This window comes from Hyperoodon ampullatus (genome assembly GCF_949752795.1).
Source record: "Hyperoodon ampullatus genome assembly, chromosome: X".
NCBI lineage: Eukaryota > Metazoa > Chordata > Mammalia > Artiodactyla > Ziphiidae > Hyperoodon > Hyperoodon ampullatus.
Genome location: NC_136913.1, coordinates 95,569,076 through 95,589,549, shown reverse-complemented (window position 1 = coordinate 95,589,549; position 20,474 = coordinate 95,569,076). Strand labels below are relative to the sequence as shown.

General features: G+C 38.6%; 1 protein-coding gene across 1 annotated transcript in view; it reads left to right on the top strand.

The window, feature by feature from the left end:
• AMMECR1 (AMMECR nuclear protein 1) overlaps window positions 1-20,474 on the top strand; it is a gene marked incomplete at its 3' end in the record, with an annotated part of 73,120 nt that overhangs the window by 41,157 nt on the left and 11,489 nt on the right. The window contains exon 2 of the mRNA XM_079728286.1: window positions 14,468-14,582. Within this exon, the coding sequence (XP_079584412.1) occupies window positions 14,468-14,582 (115 nt within the window). The remainder of the gene's footprint in view (window positions 1-14,467; window positions 14,583-20,474) is intronic.

The window sequence follows — 20,474 nt, the reverse complement described above, 5'->3', positions numbered from 1 at the left end:
TCTGGTGTGTAGGCCTCTAATCTAAGGGATATAAGCCTTCTTTTTGTTGTTGTTGTTCTCTCTCCCCCCCTATTTTATAGCTAAATGTAACCCAAGGTATTAAAAGTTTGTGACTTCTTTAGGTCAGACAGTAAGGAAGTGATTGAACTCAGTCAGGAGGCTTGGGCCATATTTCTGATTCAGTTACTAGTGATCTCCCATAAGACTTGTACTCAGAGGTCTTTGAGCGTGACCACAACTGTAGGCGAGTAGCCTAGCAACACCAAAGTAGAAGTCAGAGCTCCCAAATTCAAAATAATTGCAGGAAGTCCAGAATGATCAATAAGGAATGAATGCAATATTTCTTTTAAAAATAGTTCTGCTTGGTTTAGTGACACAGGTAACTCCAAATGGGCTGAGTGTTATTAAATAGAAGTCTTCCAGAGATCTGCTTTTTCATACACACACACACACACACACACACACACACATACACACACACAAATGTGTAATTATGATGTTACAGTGCACGTAGATGGTTAATTCTAAAGTTCTGAAAATAGTTTCTCTTTCAGCAAGTCCTGTACTTCTCTTCCAACCTTAATTACAAAGTTGATTTGCTTAGCGGAGCAGACCCTTCTTTTCCTGCCAGCCTAGGTCTGTTTGAATTAGCACAGATTTTGAATTAGTGGAGCTCAAATTAATGACGTTTTATTCTGCTACGAAGAGTTTGTTTTCCATCACTGATAATTATTTCCAGGAAAGTTAAGTCCACAGAAAATATTCTCTCAGTTTCCTTCACTTTGTTTACCAAAGTCTAAGAAGTGGCTTTTAGTTACATGGGGGAGGGAGAGCAAAGGAAAATGAGGTGCTACAACCTGGCCTCTCAGATGTGTGGAGCAGGCTCTGAGCAGCATTCTAAACCATCATTTCTTGTAAAAGGCAAACCAGACCTGGGAATGTTAAAGTCTAATGTGATTGAGGGAATCTGTGCTGGTGCGTACTACTTCTTTAACCCCCATAAGCCCGGTGGGTTATCAGAACGTCTCAGTTGACAAGCATTCTGCCAGCCCCACCAGGGGGGCATCACAGTTCCACCCATCTTCTCCAGAGTCAGCTCTTCTCCTTCTAGATCATTCTCATTGCCTCTGAGGGTTGATTTCCAACAAGTCCCCTTTCCCCCTTAGACGCTTACTCACCTGAAATCCCACAGAGAACCGGAAGAGTAGGCAGAGGATTTTTTTTAAATTTGTGAACTGACATCTGATTTCTTTTAGACCCATGTTCATTTAGAGAGACTGTTATCTTGTGCTTCTTTTTTCTGTGCCTGCCCTTGCTGACTTGTGATTCACCCAGTTCATAAGATTTTCCTTTATAAGAAGGTGTGAAAGGCATAAAAAAATAGATGAGTAATATGGGTCCCTATGTGTTCCAAACTACAGCAAAATAGTAGTAATAATCACTGTACAAACATAAGAGGCCACTGAGCTCTTCCAGGTTGCAAAGCATCTGTGTTTTCCATGGGGGGTGGGGTGGGGGGGGAGGGAAGGCCTGTGAGATCAAAGCAACTCTGTAACTCTATCATGGAAGTAGATTATTATCTATTTATAGCAGTCTATGAGTTCTAGATTGAAAAATGTCACCAAACTGTGCTGCACTGTGAATGCACGGTTATCTAACTAAAGACTCAAAACACCAGTTACCACCTTCTAAATGAACAGCATTTAATAGATACTAAGCAGAGGAAAGCACACTTTAGTGGACGGTTTTTAAGTTGATGGATAAAAGGATATTTAGAGTATAGGGGAACGTTGACTGTTTAATAAACTATAACCAGTGGGGCCATTTAATGTTTATTATATTGTCAATAGATGTTTATTAAATATGCAGTGATGTGAGACTACCTTCCTATATTCTTTCTTTCACTCATTAAATATTGACTCACTAGCTACTGAATGCTGGGCACCGGGTATACAGTGGTGGGCAGAAGTGGGCACATCATCATCATCACACTCAAGGAGCTGACGGTCCAATAAAAGTATACATATAACACACGCATAGGTGTAAGTAGTCAAAAACCTAGTTTTTGAGTTTCTGTAGGGTTTTTCTTAGCCTAGTAGATTCTCTATACGTAGCCTAGTATCCATAAAGGTAAAAGTAGTAAGGCCCTGTGAGTTTAAGTGCTGTTCTCTTTCTCTCTCTCTCTCTCTCTCTCTCTCTTTTTAATGTCTCTAACACATGACTTAGTTTGAGACTTGTACTTATCGTTAGGTACTATGAGTTGCTCATGTGAACGCCAGTTGTACCATAGTGAAACTTCTATGAGGGAAGGTGTTCCACAGGACTGCAGTTGAACAGACTATGCCCTTATGTGTAGACTTGTACTTGGCATATAGCAAGCACTCAAATATTTGCTGCATTAATTAGTTCACGGTTATAGATATTCTCTTCCATCAGCAATCATTAGGACTGCCACTTATTCACTGCAAGTTTTGCTGCTGTGGGGGACAGAGCTATTGTCACATGACTGTAATTTAAATTGCATGGCTTTTATCCATTGCATTTTTTCCATCCCCAAATGATGCAGTTTCCTTTTAGTATCTATTGTGGTTTTCCTAATATGTACTGCAGTACAGAATCAGCAATTGTTGTTATTTCAGCAGCATATTGCGAAGCTTTTCCAACATATTTCATTACCCCATGTGCTCGTCTCATGGAAACAAAATCAAAGTAGGACCTCTTCCATGGGAGAACTAAGTAATTTTTAATGGTAATAGAATGGGAAACTATACATGTGAAATTTTTCTTTGCCTTTGAAAATTAGATTTATCAAGATATAAACCAAACGAGATGAAGCGTTAAAATATCCTTTTCTCTTCGACCAGGCTCACTTTAAACATTTGTTGGAAGGAATAAAGTAAAAATCTGTTCCAAGTTAAGAGACAGGAAGGTAGGTTGGATTAAAGTCCGAGGGCTTTAGTAGTACATGAAGAACGATATATTTCTCCTGTGCCGGATCCATGCATGGTGGTGTGCTATTTACTGGAAAATGGGCATTGAGGTTACCTTGCCCTGACGAGCTTATAGTCTGACATATTTATATACACACAATCAGAACACAGTGTGGCATTTACAACAAGGACAGATTCTCTAGTTGCGAGAGCTTGATAAAAGGGAATTAAATACCTTATTTTAAAAATGTATAACTTTTCTGTTGTGCGATTCTTCTATGTAGCTCAGCAGCTAGGGAGAAATGACAGGCCAGAATGGATGGCCCGGACTGCAAGGGCGAAAAGAACAAGGGGAAAGCACAACAAGGAGAGAGCAACACCTACTATAAAGAGAGGTGATGAGGGAATGGATTAGAAACGCAGAGGAGGGCAGTAGTGATGACTGCGTTCGCTGCCCTCACAGCACAGCATTTGCGCTCTGCTGCTCCCTCACCCTTATCTGTTCATTTTGTAGATTCTGCGTGACTTCAGCATGCTGGCAAGTCCCAGGGGCCTGGCAGTGTTGGGAAGCTCACTGCTTTATTGTTCTAGCTGTTCCCCAGTGCCTTTGGCATCATTTTCTTCTCCCTACTCCGTACATCCCTGGTAGAATATTACTGGATTAGGACAGAGTTGGTCAACAAACGTGAAAGAATACAGGAAAGATGAGTGGATGGCGGGGGCACAAGGGAAGTCGGGAGATGCAGCAGATGAGTCCCGACTCCACTACTCAGTAGCTGTGTGACTTTGGGCACATCACTTTCTGCTCCAGTTCCCCCAGATGTCAAGTGAAGGGTGTGGACTAGATGGTCTCTAAGTGCTTGCAGCTCTGACATTACGTGACTCTGTGACTATAGGGGTCTTGTTCTTGGAGGAACACCTATTATGGTTTCTAATATAATGTAGCATTAGCTTGTCAACTTCATGAGGCTGTTTTGAGCGTCAGTTAGGATAGAAGATGTGAAGACCCTTTAGAAATTCTATGAAGAATCATATAAAACAAAGGTGATATGAATGATTTAAAGGAAACTTTCCCCCAAAGATACCACATAGTGATAAAAATTAGGGTAGTTCCATTTAAACGAATGTAAGGAAAGTTACAGAGACCTTAAAAGCAAGCATGTAGTTATGCTTCATTGTAGAGATATATGTCATTGGAAATTACACAGATCAAAGAAACTGATTCTGTAACCATTGTGTGGTTAAGCAGCTCAGCTTCTGGGGGTGAGGCCCTTGACTTTTCATCCCAACCCCCATCCTTCTGCTCTTCAAGGGTATCCTAAAAACCCCATAAAGAAACAGGCAGTGGATTGTGTACCTTCCTCTGTCACCATCACTCATCTACTCCCCGAAGGCTGAAAAAGAACATTAAAACCAGTACAGAATGGAATGGGTCATCTTGACCCAATGGCAGCTGCCTTACTTAATGTTCCCATCCCTCCCCCACCCCCGTTCTTCTCTTTCATCTCCTTCTTGTGACATTTTACAATTCTTTCTTCCTTTCCTTGGTAGAGGAAGAAGAGGAAGAGAAGGAGGAAAACATCCAGAAGGTAGGGGAGGGGAAGAAGAGAAGGAAAATAAAGATGAAAAACATCTCGGTTGAGGCAGTGGAGAGGACTGGAGTCCTTCGCTCCCCCTTCCTCAGCAGGACCGAGTTGATAAGTTGATTTTGGACCTCATCTTCAAGACTGAACCCTTTTCCTTTGTTACCTTTAGTCCTCTGTCAGAGACATCTGAGAAAATCAGAGACAGGCCCCACAGTAAGAACCAGCATGCTAGCTCTCAGCAGGCCTGCACCATCTAGGACTGACAAGAGTTTAAGAAACGACAGTAAACCCGTGGGTAAGACCAAGCCACCTTCACACGGCACACAAGTTAGAGTGACACCATATGTTTTGCAGTTTACAGAGTTTAATTTATAGATTTGATTACCATGGAAAGAGGGAAGGAAAAAAAATTGCATGACTCTTGTGGTGAGTATGAGAAGGCTTATTCATTCGCGTTGGAAAAGCAAAGTTAAAAATCAGAAACAGGCCCGCCAGCCTAGATATGTCCGAAACTAGTACTTTGGTAACGCTATTAAGACTTCCAGTAGATTAAATTTCAAATTGTGGAAAGGCTTCAGAATAAGGGAAGGCTTAGTGTCCCACTAATAGGGCTTATTAAATTTAGATAAAACAGATGTTTTTCAATGACAGCAGCTCTGAGTCACCAAGATCAAAATGGAGAAAGCAGAGAACAAAAACAAGCCAAAACTTTCACTAAAAAAGTACCACTTATCTCCATTGCAGAACTTGCCCACACTTATAACCTAAAGCATCCAGTTAAACCCCAGGAGAAGAAGCATTAATTGGGGGGAAAATTCCTTAAAACTGACTGAATGTGCATATACTGAAATTGATTTGCTAACATTCTGGAGGCGGTGCTGTGAAAAGAGAATGGGCCATAGAGGCAGGCAGCCCAGAGTTCAAATGTCAACTCTCTTACCTGTTTTTGTGACCTTGGGCAAGTTGCTTAATCTCGCTGAACTCAGTGAACCTCGGTTTCCTCATCTACAAAATGGGGTCGTTTTGAGGACTCAACAAGATAATACATGTCTAACACCTGGCTCACGGCAGGCGCTCCACAGATATTGGCTCTTTTGTATTTAAAGCTCTTTTTGCTCATAGTGTCATGTCTAAGTATATTAGGAGGACCAGTTTCTTAGAACTTGATTAAGAGCTTTAGATTAGCAGTCTCCTAAGAGGGGTGCACCCAGATGATCCATTGTGGGGCAGGAAGAAAAGATTAGAAATTCTAGTTATGATCTTTTTATCTAAAATATAAGAAAGTACTGAAGTAGTATTATTTTCAGCTTGTGGTTTCTTTGTAGGAATCTTCTTAAACCATTTGACCATTGTGCATAGGTTAGCTCAAGCTAGATAAAGCCACTCAGGATGGACAAGTGGCTTAAGAAGATTCCTGCAAAGGAACAATGGAATGATGATAATAGTCATACTACAAGCACAAGGCAAGGACAAGAAAAAGGGGGAGCTAGCTGCCACTTCTCCTGCAAGTCACCTTGTAACTTGGTCGGCCAAGTCATCAAGTAAAAATGAAGATAATCTAATCAGACCTGACAAGATGTCAGCCCCCAAATAAGAAGGAAATTATCAAGAACATTATTTGAAATATGTATTTATACCCACTGTTTCTTTTAACAACAAAGCTTATTCTAAGTCTATACTATGCTTTGGATATATTAGCTATACATGACAGTAGTACATGTATGTATTTTATAAATAAATATACATATTGAGGATGTGTGCTCAGACTTCTACTGATAAGAATGCTCAGTCAAAACAGTTTGGAGACCATTGGGTTAGATGAGGAAAGCATGGAGCTTCTCAGCTCTCATTCTCTGTCTGCTGCTTAGAGAGTATTTTTGTTTTGTTTTTCTGAAGGATTTTGCTGGAGCATAACCAGTAGGATAGAGAATAACATATCTAAATCCATTGAAGACAAATCGAGTACCGTTCAGGGAACTACATCTCTTGGTAAACATTTTTTTTTTTTTGTATGGAAGTAAAAAGCCAATCCGTGCCCTGGAGATTTTTTAAAACCTAGCTCAGGAAATCTAAGAGTTACATTACAAAGCAACTTGTGAATGCATGGCTGCAGGATAATGGAAATTCTTGATGAAGAAGTACCTCGCTTGATGTAGTAGATTTCTTACTAGAAAAAAAATGTGTATACATTTAATTTCTGTAAATTTACCTGCAATTCTGGGTCACTTGGTAACAAGTAAACCAGTAGCAGAGAGTGTAAAACAGATCCTTCCAGGAAAGACGCTAACCTTGTCTGACCATTCCTCTCAGCCTTCCTGTCGAAGTCTTTTACACATATTCATATGTTATTTTGTAATCTACTATTCTTATATCCTCTGTGGCTCTTCACTTAATAAAAGGCATATAGCCTTAATAAATATTTTGAAAATGAAAGAAAATGAAATGAAGGCTTCTCAGAAACACCAGAACCTGAAAGGGTAGCCATTATCCCCTTTAGATGGTCACAGTAAATTGCTAGAGCAGATTACTTGCTTAGACCTTCTCATCTTAAGGTTGAAGGGTCAATCTTAGTCCTGGGGCTCCATTCCTTTCACCAGAACCATGATATGGAGGCAGCCCTGTGGGCATAAACTTAACAAATATGCCGATGACCAAAGTTCTTTGACAGCTACTACTTATTGAGCACCTGGTGTATGTAAGGCACTTCTGCAGGTATTATTATTTTGTCCACTTGCCACAGTAGCTCTGTGAGGAAGGTACTAGTGTTATCCCCATTTTATAGATGAGGACATGGAGGCTGGCACAGGTTAAGAGACTTGCCCAGATGTCACACAGTTAGTGTGCAATGGAGCCAGGATCCAAATGTAGTTATGTCTGACTCTAGAATCCAAGCTCTTAGCCATTCTCCTCTGCTGTGTTCTATAGGACTGTGAAATAAGGCTCATGTGTTAATGATGACTTCATGTTTTCATTTTTAGGAGCTACATTTATTGGCGGTAAGACACAGTTATTACACCTTGGAGAAGTGCTTTTGATGACCCTGGGGAAATAATACTTGTTCAGCGTTGTGGAAGTTTTTCTAGATTCTACGAGAAAAGGCAATAAAATTTACATTTAATCCAATTCGAGAGGTAGTTCAGTTTTATAGTATCCTAACTTAGGGAACACAGAGACAAGATCCCTAGAAACTTTGAAAGTCTATGACAGGTTATTTTTGTGTTACCTTCTCTTAAAAGTAGAGATTATCTCATGCTTTCAGATTTCCCCAGATGGAACTTGCTGGTGGTCATACTGTTGATCTGTTTTCCATACCCAAAGATTTTTTTTTATTGCCAAGACTGTATTGAGAGCACTGTTTCAATACCATATAGTAATGAATGACCCAAGTCATATTGAGTCTTAAAGATGAACCTGAGTCATTATGTCCATTACACTCTGGTAGAATATATTTTAAAAGATTTCATCAGAAAAATAACTAAAACAAAAACCAGTTTCTAGCAGTTCGTTTCTAAAAACTTTATCGAGTAAATCCAGAAACTCTGCAGGGAAAGCATTATGTGGACATTGTTACATGGAGGGAGATGAGGAATACCCCCCATATACACCAAACATTTAGCCGTATGTTTCTTCATGTATCTTGTATTTTCCAGTTGTAGTTCCACTCCACTAAATCAAATTCACAACCTTGTCTCCTAATTTAAAGGTGAGGAACTTGTGGCTAGGAGGCAGATTCTTGACACTATTGCTCTGGTCATCAGAGCATGTAGCCCACGGAGTATTTTTCGCTCCTGGTGGGCAGCTGTAGCCATCTCAGAGAGTAGAGGCTTTTAAGAATTCGAGATTAGAGCAATTCAAGAACTTTAAGCCAATTGGAGGGCAACAGGTGATAACACTCTAAAGCCTAAGGGAATCCTGTAGGATAGGAGCCAAATAACATATGAAAACCTCCAGCACCCATTCCACTGGATTTCCCTCTCCCTCTTACCCTTCCACTCTTCCTTCCTTGTGTTCTCTCTCTGCCCCTTTGTGTGTCTCTATTTGTTTAAGTTTCTTTGCTTCCCACTTCCTTTTCCTGCTTCTTGTTTTCTCTCCCTATCCATCTTTCCTTGCATATATTTCCTTTTTCTTTTTCTTTCCCATCTTCCTACTTTCTCTTCCTTTTGTTCCATGCCTTAGTTCTTTCCTCTATTCCCTGTTAATTACCCATCATATCATGTTTAAAAATATATATTACAATGAATAAATTTTAATGTTAATGTTCATCAAGCAGCAGGTAGGTTGTACTCATTACTCTAAAGGGGAAAAACATCTCCCAATTAAGTAACACTTTACATATGGCTTACAATTGAAAATTTCCCTTTTTTGGGTCACAGCTCTCACCAAAATAAGGTTCCGTTCCTCCCTCCTTAACCATGACCATGTCCTTTGTTGCTCTTCTCTACCCTTAGGTTTGATGAACAGTCACTTAACTTTTTTGTATTCTGTTTTGTGTCTGTTATTTTTTTAACAGTGAGAAGCTAACATTGCTACTTAATGTGAAAGAGAGGATATAGATAACTTTTCAGGTTTGGGTTTAGGATTCTAGTATTCTAAGTTCCTGGAATTCAGACATGTCACATGAGGAATGGCAGAATTTCCAGATGATTGAAACCCCTTGTGAAAAAGCTGTTTTGGGGGGGGATTTGGTCTTAATTTTAGACTAATGTATGCTTGATTTGCTTTTCTTCACCTATCCAAACAAGGATTTTTAATTTTGGTTTTAATTACTTCCTTGTCCTGAAAAATGATTGCCTGTAATTATGAAGCCCTTCGGCAGTTTGGTAACTTTCCACTGTTTAACCAATTAAGGTCATCAGTGTTTTAGAAAGCAAAGGAATGAATGGATGAGTGAGTGAATGGCTAGCTGGCTAGATTCTTAAATAATTTCTGTTGCATGCTATATTGTTTGTGATGAGCCTTACAATATCTAAGGCTTTGTCTCTTTTCAGCTGTTTTTTTTTTCCCTCATAGTTTCCAGGTACTGTCACAAACCCTTTGATTCTTTGATAGTTAATTCCTTTTTTAATGTTCATTTTCATTAAAGTGCTATTTAACATTAGATATTAACTTTGACAGATGTTAATGCTGCTTCTCAATTAGGTGAAATATATTCTTGGGAGGATGCCAATTTGAATTTGAATATATTTGAATTTGGTATTGAATTAAACTGTTGTTTAAACCTTAGCCATCCATCATATGGGTGATGGAGCAGCCCACAGGTTTTTGTACATAAGTGTTCTTTTTTTTCCTAGCAATATTTAAAATGGCTAGAAAATGGCTTCCTATTGTAGCAAAGAGAACTTCATACGAGTTTATTACAAGATCTCTTTCTTTGTCAGTTCCTTAGACTGCCTAGAATTTAAATTGGCAGACACTACTCTGGTATAAAATGCTTTCCATGGACAATATTAATATTTTAAAGTCCTTTTTGCTCCTGCAGATTTCCAGTAGACAGGAAGTCTAGCTCTATCTACCCTTCGGCTACTAATGAATGCTATTAAATTATTATTTATCTTCTTTAGGCAGAGGCACTGAAGGTATGAGATCAGAATTGCCTAGTAAAGCAAGCATTTCATTTAAAATTTTTTTTAGAAACCCATAATCCAGTGAAAGGTGGCAACTAAGGTACAGATACTAGAAAGAATTGTGGACTTGAGTCAGAGAATCTGGGTTGTACCCCTACCTGTGTCACTAACTAGCTGGGTCACCTTGAGCAAGTCACGGCCCGACTCCAGACAGCATAGCCTCTCTAAAGGCTCAGCTTCCACATCACATATTCTATATACTAAAGAGAATGGGGCTAAGGGAAGCTGAATCCTCTTGTTTGTCAGCCATCCACACCAGCCTAGCAGTTCTGAGGTCAGTCTCCAGCCACATTTTTCATCTTTTTCTTATAATCCCTTAAATCCTTGCTAGGCTTTCATTGCTAGTTCTTTTCCCGAGGAATTTGCATTTAGAGATATTGAGGGCTTCCTGCCTTTTAGAATTTGTCTGTGTTCATGAATTTAATGAAAAGTTACTTAGAGTTGATGAAAAATGCAAGAATTAAAAGTCTTGTTTGAATGAGTGTTTCTGTAAAATCAGACTGTTTCCATCATGATTAATGTACCTTCACTATTTCAGAGTTTTGAAGTTAAAACATTTGAGTGTTGGTATGGCGAGGCATGATTGTTATTTATGTTATTAGCCATACTAGCCCTCTCCCACTCACTCTTTGTTCTAAACATTCTTTTTTTAAAAGCCCCAAATGATTGAGCAACCAGCCCCATATCACGAGGAAAGCTTGCTAGCCTGATCCTCAGTTACATTTTAGGTACTTGAAAATTTCATTGATTTGAAATAATAGTTTGAATTGCACTGAGCTAAAATATACCTTTCACTGGTTTGCTAGGAAATAAACAAAATAATAACTTGCCTCAAAGTGTTGAGAAATTAACTGCATGACAACTTCAACATGTGTATTTTTTTAATGTAAAAGCTAGAGCTAGATACAAAAACCTTTTCATTAAAGGAGGCCTAGCACTATAATGAAAAAACCAGACAGTAACAGGTGTTGGCAAGGATGCAGGGAAATTGGAACCCTCGTACATTGCTGTTGGGAATGTAGAATGGTACAGCTACTATGGGAAACTGTTTGATGGTTCCTCAAAAAGTTAAACATAGAATTACCACATGACCCAGCAATTCCACTCCTAGGTATCTACCCAAGAGAAATGAAAACATTATTGTCCACACAAAAACTCATACATGAATGTTCATAGCAGCATTATTCATAGTAGCGCAAAAGTGGAAATAACTCAAATGTCCTTCAACAGATAAATGGATAACAAAATGTGATACATCCATAGAATTGAATATTATTGGGTAATTAAAAAGATGATATACTTTTACAAAATGTAACATGTCAAATTTATCAAACAGAAAAAAATATATTAAAAAAGGATGAAGTACTGATACATGTTACAACATGGATAAAATCTCAGAAACATTATGCTAAGTGAAAGAAGCCAGACACAAATGGCCACATATTGTATGACTCCACTTACATAAAATGTCCAGAACAGGCAAATCCATAGAGACGGAAAGGAGATTAGTGCTTGCCAGGATCTGGGGGGAGGGGAGAATAGGGACTGACTCCTAATGGGTATAGGGTTTCTTTTTGGTGTGATGAAATGTTTTAAAATTGGATGGGGTAATGATTGTACAATTCTGAATATACAAAAAACCATTGAATTGTGTACATTAAAAGGGTGAATTTTATGGTATGTGAATTATATGTCAATAAAGCTGTTATATATGAAAAACATTTGCGACTATATTACTATAATTATTTGAAATTATAAAAGTGTATTTAAATTACAACATTTTTGCCAAGGGCTGGGAGGAGGGAGGAATGGGGAGCTGGTGTGTAATGGGTGCCGTGTTTCAGTTGGGCAAGATAAAAAACGTTCTGGAGATGGTTGGTGATGGTGGTTGTACAGCAATGTGAATATATTTAATCCCACAGAAATGTATACTTAAAAATGGTTAAAACGGTAATTTTTATGTCATGTATATTACCACAATAAAAATCTATAACCCTAAAAATTATATTTTATGTTATTCTAATGTGTAAGGCTCTTTTCCCCTTTTTTGCTTTTCACAAGGAAAACTGAAAGTGTGATTGGCCTTTGGGCTTTTTTTTTTTTTTTTTTTTTTGGCGGTACGCAGGCCTCTCACTGCTGTGGCCTCTCCCGTTGCGGAACACAGGCTCCAGATGCACAGGCTCAGCAGCCACGGCTCACGGGCCCAGCCACTCCGTGGCATGTGGGATCCTCTCGGACTGGGGCACGAACCCGTGTCCCCTGCATTGGAGGTGGACTCTCAACCACTGCGCCACCAGGGAAGCCCGGCCTTTGGGTTTTTATGCATGGGATTCTTCTGGTCTCTGTTTTAGAACTTCTCTCCTGTGGCAGGTCTGGGGCTGGGGGGACGTTACACACACACCATATATGTCTTTATCTTGGCTTTGAATGAGAACTTGAAAATATTTTTTAAAACTTTATTTGCCAGTTGGAAAATAAAAGAAGCCAAGCCATAGGAAATTTATGTTGTTAAATTATAAAGTAGTGAAGTGCTGTTCTCAGAGTATGAATTATCACAGATTTCCTGATTTTCTTGGTTAATCTTGGCTCCTCGAATGGGGAAAAACATGTATGCTTTATATATAACATCTCTATCTTTCTGTAAGCATTTTCCTCTGTATAGCAGGATAGAATGAACACCAAAATGTATTGAAAATACTTACAAACATAGGGGTATATTTGTACAGTAGAGTGAGTGAGTTTCTGAATGCAAAGGAAGGGATGGAAAAAAGAAAATCCAACAATGAGGAACTCACTGAAAAAGGAATTATTTCTGAAGGTCATGGAACTTTGTTATGACCCAAGCAGTTTGTAGGCTCTAAGTTTTTAACCTCTAAGCATTAATCTGTGAAAACATTTTCTAAGCCTGGCTCTGCTTTATAGGACATTTGAAGAGCGATGGCGCAAATGCCAGCAGTGCCATTAATATAGTGTGTAATCAGAGGTGTGTTTGTTTTCTTGACCAGGAAGTGGTTTCTTTTAAAAGTACAAGGAACACACAGTGCCTGTGTGTGTGGTGTGTGTGTCTTTGTATTTTCTGTCTGTTCTACTGTTGCAGGAAGAATTACAATCTTCCAATGTTTTTGTCCTTTACAGTTGGGTTTTTCTAGAGTTAGGCACTGTGGTACACTACCCTTGATTACAGGGTCCAGTCAGACTTGATGTACTCAGAAATCCATTGATGTGATTAATGGTCTCCTAATCATAATTTTATTTCCTAAGATTAGCCCTATTTCCTGAAGTTCCACAATTTTTGAGTCATATCTTGAATTATCCTTTATAGGGGGGCCTGAAATCCTTGTAGTTTTAGTGTGTACTTTGCATGATTATTTTCATTTTCTTTGATTTCTTTTGCTTGAAGAAAATAAATTTTTTTTCTTTTTTTGAACTCTTTAGATGCTATTCTATGGTAACTGGTCAACCTAGTATGAACCTTTTTTTGTTTTTTTTTTGCGGTATGCGGGCCTCTCACTGTTGTGGCCTCTCCCGTTGTGGAGCACAGGCTCCGGATGCGCAGGCTCAGCGGCCATGGCTCACGGGCCCAGCCGCTCCGCGGCATGTGGCATCTTCCCGGACCGCGGCACGAACCCGTGTCCCCCGCATCAGCAGGGGGACTCTCAACCACTGCACCACCAGGGAAGCCCCCGAACCTTTTTTTTTTAACAACATGAAATATGTATATATTTTTTGCAACAGTGGTAGATCCAGAAGTCTTCCCACAAGTTTCCACTACTCTGGTTTTTATTCTCCTCAAAAGTAAAATAAAACATTGTCAGGTTCTACAAGTAACAGGGAAACATACAAGGAAATAACTGTACAGGAAATATAATTGATCATTCACTCTTTACAACTGAATTGGTCACAGGATTGGCCAGTAAACACAATCTACTAAATGAACAAAAATAACGACTTCTAAAATCTTTGGAGCCTGTGAATACATTTGAAGATTTGGGCACCTTTCTCACCTGAGATTTTTTTTTTTTTTTTTGCGGTACGTGGGCCTCCCACTGTTGTGGCCTCTCCCGTTGCGGAGCACAGGCTCCGGATGCGCAGGCCCAGCGGCCATGGCTCATGGGCCCAGCCGCTCTGCAGCATGTGGGATCCTCCTGGACTGGGGCAAGAACCCGTGTCCCCTGCATCGGCAGGCGGACTCTCAACCACTGCGCCACCAGGGAGGCCCATGAGATTTTTTTTTTCATCTCATACCTTTTTCAAATGATTGCCTGCCTTTGAAACTAAGAACTCCCATATCTAGTGATTGCTTTAATATTTGCTTTGTTTTCAACAGCGCCCTTAAAGATAGCCGTTTTCCCCCAATGACAAGGGATGAGCTGCCGCGGCTGTTCTGCTCAGTGTCTCTGCTCACTAACTTCGAAGACGTCTGTGATTATTTGGACTGGGAGGTAAGGCTATAGAGAATTTTTAAAGAAAAATGAAAGTAACTCCTGAGTAATTGTTTAAAAATTAGGCCCAGAAAATAACTCTTTCAGCCCATTTCCTATTGTAATGGAGGTGGAGCGTAACTTGGATAAACCTCATAGCTGATCAATGAGATTGTAAGCAAAGGAGTTTTTCTTTCTTTTTTTTTTAAAGGCAAAGTACCCTGTGTTGTTTTAATCCCCCAAACTGAATTTGCTCTTCATTTTTATCCTATTACTTCACTACAACACCTCATAAAAGCTGTTAACAAGTAGTAGGCAGGACTGATTGGAATTTATTTCTCCTCTTATTTCCATTCCAATGCACTCTGGTGTGACTGCCACGAAGCAGTTAAGGTAGTCAGAGGATACATCACAGAAACAAGGAGTAAAAGGGTTAGGATAATACACCAGTTGGGGAATTCAGCTCATGGATAATAACAGGATGTTGGTTAACTACAGGTAAACCATGCGAATTCATTCTTGGCTACCTTAATCTGTGTATTTACACACACTAACACATAAAGGTATATATCTAGGGTGTCTCTGTGCGTTGGGATTATCAGAGTAGCCTATATTGATCATAGTTTTGTTCTTCGTTAGTATGTGGGGTTGAGTTGTTAAGAAAGTTCAAAGTTTCTCACCATGATTTGTTTTGGTGGTTGGGGGGAGTTAGTTGAGTGTATGTCTATGAAATTTTACACGCAAACATACCCATGTTACCTGACTGCTTACTGTATTCAAGGCATGTGCTACATGTACAAAAGTGTTAAAATTTGGTCCCTGCCATAAACATCTTAGAGTCTAATAGCAGAGAAAAGGAGTATACACAATCACGAAGAAGTAAGTGCTGTAAGAATTAAACAATGGGAATTCAGTGATATACAGGGCATTCTTGTGTGTACACATACTCATAAATGACATGACTATCATCATGATATAACATGTTTAATTCTACTGCCCTTTTAGAATGACTGTCCCCCATGATAACTGAGATTTTTTGCTTTGTGGACAGACCACTTTCTTGACAGTTAATTTTATTTTTGGCTTTCCCCTCATTCCTTGTGAGACTTTGGACAACTTACTCCACTGCGATTCAGTTTTTCCACACAGAGAAAAAGACATTTATAAAGTTCGTAATCTTCATTGAAAAAAATCTCTGTGATATAAACATTGTTTTTATGTCAGAGCTATTTAAAAAATTCTGCAGAGAGTAGGATGAAAGAGTTCCTTTCTGCATTTTGTGGTAGGGTTTTTTGGGAGCATTATTAGAATACGAAAGCATCTTAAGATTTTTTTTCTAAAGGAAAAAATAAAATTTGTTGATAGTGTTGATCCTGGGAAAGTTGGAGTGTGTGAAATCTTTTATGGGATTAAAATTTCCTAACTGATTGTTTTCTATAAGTTTTATTGTTCCTATTTGAATTTTTCTTAAAGAGAAGTCCACCGCTATTATAGAAATATTCCCAGTACTTTATTTTTAAATGATCCCAAATCATATCCCTTACTTATTAACAAATATTACAGTTTGGGTGGTTCTTTGACTGTTTTAAGGGGACTACTTCCTCTTCTCCAGCTAGAATTTTATTTCTGCTTTCTGAATTGCAGGGTGCTGTGTGTGTATTGGTGGGGATGGGAGTGATAATAACAGAAAAAGCCTGAGACCTAAGGGATGATTGAGCTACAAAAACACTTCTTCCCTTACTTGCAGCCACTGAGTTGGAAGTATGGTTCTGGGGGGAGGGTGTGCATTCATGTGTGCATAAGTGTGCACGTGTGGCATGTACATGAATGTTTATTGCATAAACGTGTGTGCATGTGTTCTGGGGAAAGTTGTTAAGTAGGTGCGGGTAAGCACACCATCATCTTCTTTAGCCCCCATCAAGTACTGTCTACAGCTAAAATGAACCTTGATATTATTGGGCTTTTATGTTCATGAGACGTATCATCTTTCTGTTGGGAGGGTGGGAGGTAGAACATCTAAGAATTGGTACTGTGTACTCTTTGAGGGTGTACTTATCCTCTCTGATCACCATTTGAATTTCTGGAAGATTCTGTATGCTTCTACTTGGTATTGTATATTTAATACATCCCTTAAGGTTTAAATATTGATGTCTATTTAGTGATACTTTTCTTTTAAAGAAACAACAACAACAAAATACATATATTTTTGTACTTTTAATATATAAGCATTTGAAAGTGATTTAGGTACTGCTAGAATGGCTATGCTAAGAGGAAAAGACTGTCCTTTTCAGTTAGTTCATCATAGTTTAAAGCGTTTAGCATAAAAGAAATTTGTTCCCAAAGAATAAGGATGAAAATTACATTTTTGAAAAGAACGTGATTTGGCCTTTTAAAAAAAATGTGCCATAATCAGTGATTGAAAATGGAATGGTATTATTGTAAGAATGATATTATTAGGGTTATCCTTAATAATTCTGAAAAAGCATTGCTACTTTAAACACAGAATGCCAAAGTAGAATTAAAGACATTTTTAAAAAAGCATATGTCAATAGCATTCCTCTCCTAGGTATATACCCCAAAGAAATGAAAACAGATGTTGAAACAAAAACTTATACATGAATGTTCATAACAGCACTATTCACAATAGCCAAAAGGTGGAAACAACCCAAATGTCTATCAACAGATGACTGGATAAACAAAATGCATTATAGCCATACAATTGAGTATTATTCAGCCATAAAAAGAAATGAAGTACTGATACATGCTACAACAGGAATAAGCCTTGAAAACATTATGCTAAGTGAAAAGAGCCAGACACAAAGGCCACATACTGTATGATTCTATTTATATGAAATATCCAGAGTAGGCAAATCCATAAAGATAGACAGCAGATTAGTGGTTGCCAGGGTGAATGGGAAGTGACTGCTTAATGGGTACAGGGTTTCCATTGGGGGTGATGACAACGTTCTGGAACTGGATAGTAGTGATGGTTGTATAACATTGTGAATGTACTTAATGCCACTGAATTGTACACTTTAAAGTGGTTAAAATGGTAAATTTTATGTTATGTGTATTTTACCACAATAAAAAGGAACATATGCATATATATGTATGTATGTAAACCTACTGTCCATAATAATATAGTAATTCTAAGAAGAAGAAAACTTTAAAAATTCAAAAAATATAAAGAAATGCAAGCCATTTGCGGTCACACCATTCTGAGATAACCACTGTTAATAGTTTGGAATTATTTCTCTTCTTTTTCTGTGTCTTTGTATCAATAAAACTGCATGTTTGTTTATGTAACTGAGATCATATTAAATTTACAGTCACTATTAAAAAGAGGACTATGGGGAAGTCTTCATTTATGGTTTACCTTTGTATATAAGTTAATTATTTATATTGTGGATTTCCTCTATGAGGAGTCAGTCTATATTATGAAGGTATACGTTTCATTTTGAGAAATTTCACACTGTCAAATAGATACACCTTTTCTTCCAAGAATGAAATATCCTTTTCACCATAAGTATCTCATTTTAACCGGAAATGCAAGGTGCTATATATGTTTATGCCAGAGGGGGAAACAGGAGATGATTATAGAATTTCAATAGACAAGTTTTAAGTCAGGGATTGGTAATGAGTATGTTTTATATGAGCAGAAGCCTCTAACATAGGGCTTTTCTGGTGGAAGTACAGTTTGAGAGTTGACCCCCACTGGTGCAGCGTGTTACTGCAGTAGAATTCCTAATTAAAGGGACAAAAATGCCCAGATCAATGCAGGGAGAGGGCAAAGTCTAGAAGTCCCCAAGGGTAGAGTTAGGTAACTTCAGCAACAAGAAAGACATCCCTGTGGTCATGAGGATGAGGGACGTGACCAGTGGTAATAGACACCTAATTTTCAAATGACAAGTGAACTGCCACAGGGCTGGCAGTTACTCTCCATCCAAGGTTTTTAACTCAGCTTGTTTGGGAGCTGTCTTCTGGTAACATGTCTTTAATTTTATGATGGCAGTTAGTAGGAAAATAGGATCTACATCAGACTTTGTTTTAGAGGCTAGAATGCTTCTATTTGATAATGTGAAGAATGTTTGATAAATGATTTCACAAGTGGATGTAATTAATTTCAAGTCACTGTTGAATTGACAGAATGATCAGTAGTGCTTCCATCTGTTATATTTCCTCAAAGAAGTAATTATACATTTAAAATGAGTGTCTGTAGGTAGCCTCTCAAGGAGCCTGGGTAGTCATTAAAAACAAAAAAGCCAGCCACAAAAGGCTGTAAAGACAAATTGGAACAGTGGTCCCTCCCTTATCATTGCCCGCATCATGATCTACTTATTGCCCTGGTAGGCATGAGAAGAATGAGGAGTGATTGAACTGGGGGAAAGAATTCATTGCTGATAAGTAGAAATATCTACCTGCAAGACTAAAATGATTGTTAAATGAGGAAAATTGCTCCCCTAGGGAGAAATCTGAAGTGATCTGCCTTGTGTTTGAACACAGAAACTTATCACCATTGTTCTGTGTTCTTCAATCGACAACACTCTCTTAATTCTGAATGGCAGCATGGCTGACAGACATGGCGCTTTAGAAAGAAAGAAAAGCTCATGCAGCATGTTGGAGTCCTCTAAAATGATACAGAGCCTAGAACTTGTATAGTTACACTATTTGGGAGCTATGTTTCCTTTTAAAGATCTGAAAGAAGATAAAACCAATGACATCACAATCCCTGGAGTTTGACTCGTGGGATGATTCTAGGTGTATCATCTACTAGCTGCTCATTTTCAGGAAGATATAAATGAATAAGCTTTTTGTTTGTAGAAGAACTTGTATAGCAAGTATGCTACCAGTGATCCTGTGGGGAACCGATGTAGCAATTTGCTGACAGACGTCAAAATATTTTATAAATTGTAGTCAGGCATCTTTTATCTCTGCTTTAGAGACAAGATCATTTTGAAGGTATGAGGAAGAAATATTTTTTGTATTCTGAAGTCGACCTTCAGATCATATTTCAATAGATTACTGACATTTTCACAAACCATAAGGTACTTTTTGCTATATCTAGCTCCCCAAATCACTGAGATCTCACCTGTGTATACAGCTGTCACTTGTGGTCCTAAGGCAGACGGTTCCTTTTTAGCACCCAACACTTACATGGAATAAACCCATTCTGGGTGGGGCTGGCCAGCATCATCCTTACGTGATGCCAAAAATCTGTCCCCAGACTATAAAGCTAGACCTCAAGCCCCCAGTCTCACTCTGTCCCTAAAGCATGCAAGCTTACTGGACTGCTGGTACTCAGAGAGCTGCACTTCACTTTGAAAGCACACCTCTTGAATGATCACAGCTGATTTCTGACGTGGTCAGTTGCAGTTAATAATAGGGCGCTTTTGTAGCAACCTTCATGAGTAAACAGATGAGATGAATAAGTCAGCTGCCATCATTATCTTGCACATATTTTAGAAGTTCATGTTCTTCTTTTCACCTCTCTCCCCACTTAAAGGTTTACCTTTTTCTAGCTCCTTTTAATGTCCCACTGAAAACAGTGTTCCCATTCATACACAGATGATTAGCATGATGCACAAAGTCACCAAGTGAAATGACTTCTAGTGGTACATGTTCTGTCAACCCCCAATCCTTGGTTATTTTTTCCCAGCTGTGATATACACTATGTTTTGCTTCTATTCTAACTGAAGATTTCTGCCTTTTAAAAAAAATACATAGGCTTCATATATCCAAGAAAATGTTTTTCACAGTATTTTCTCAGGGACCTTGAGGTTGTTGTATAAGATGTCACTATCATTATGATAATTTAGTCTTTGTCCTGATGCTCTACTTTAAATGTTTTTTCAAGTGCTGTGGAACATTGGGAAAGGAATGCTTCACGCTTCCTGGCCATCTAGAAAGAATTTG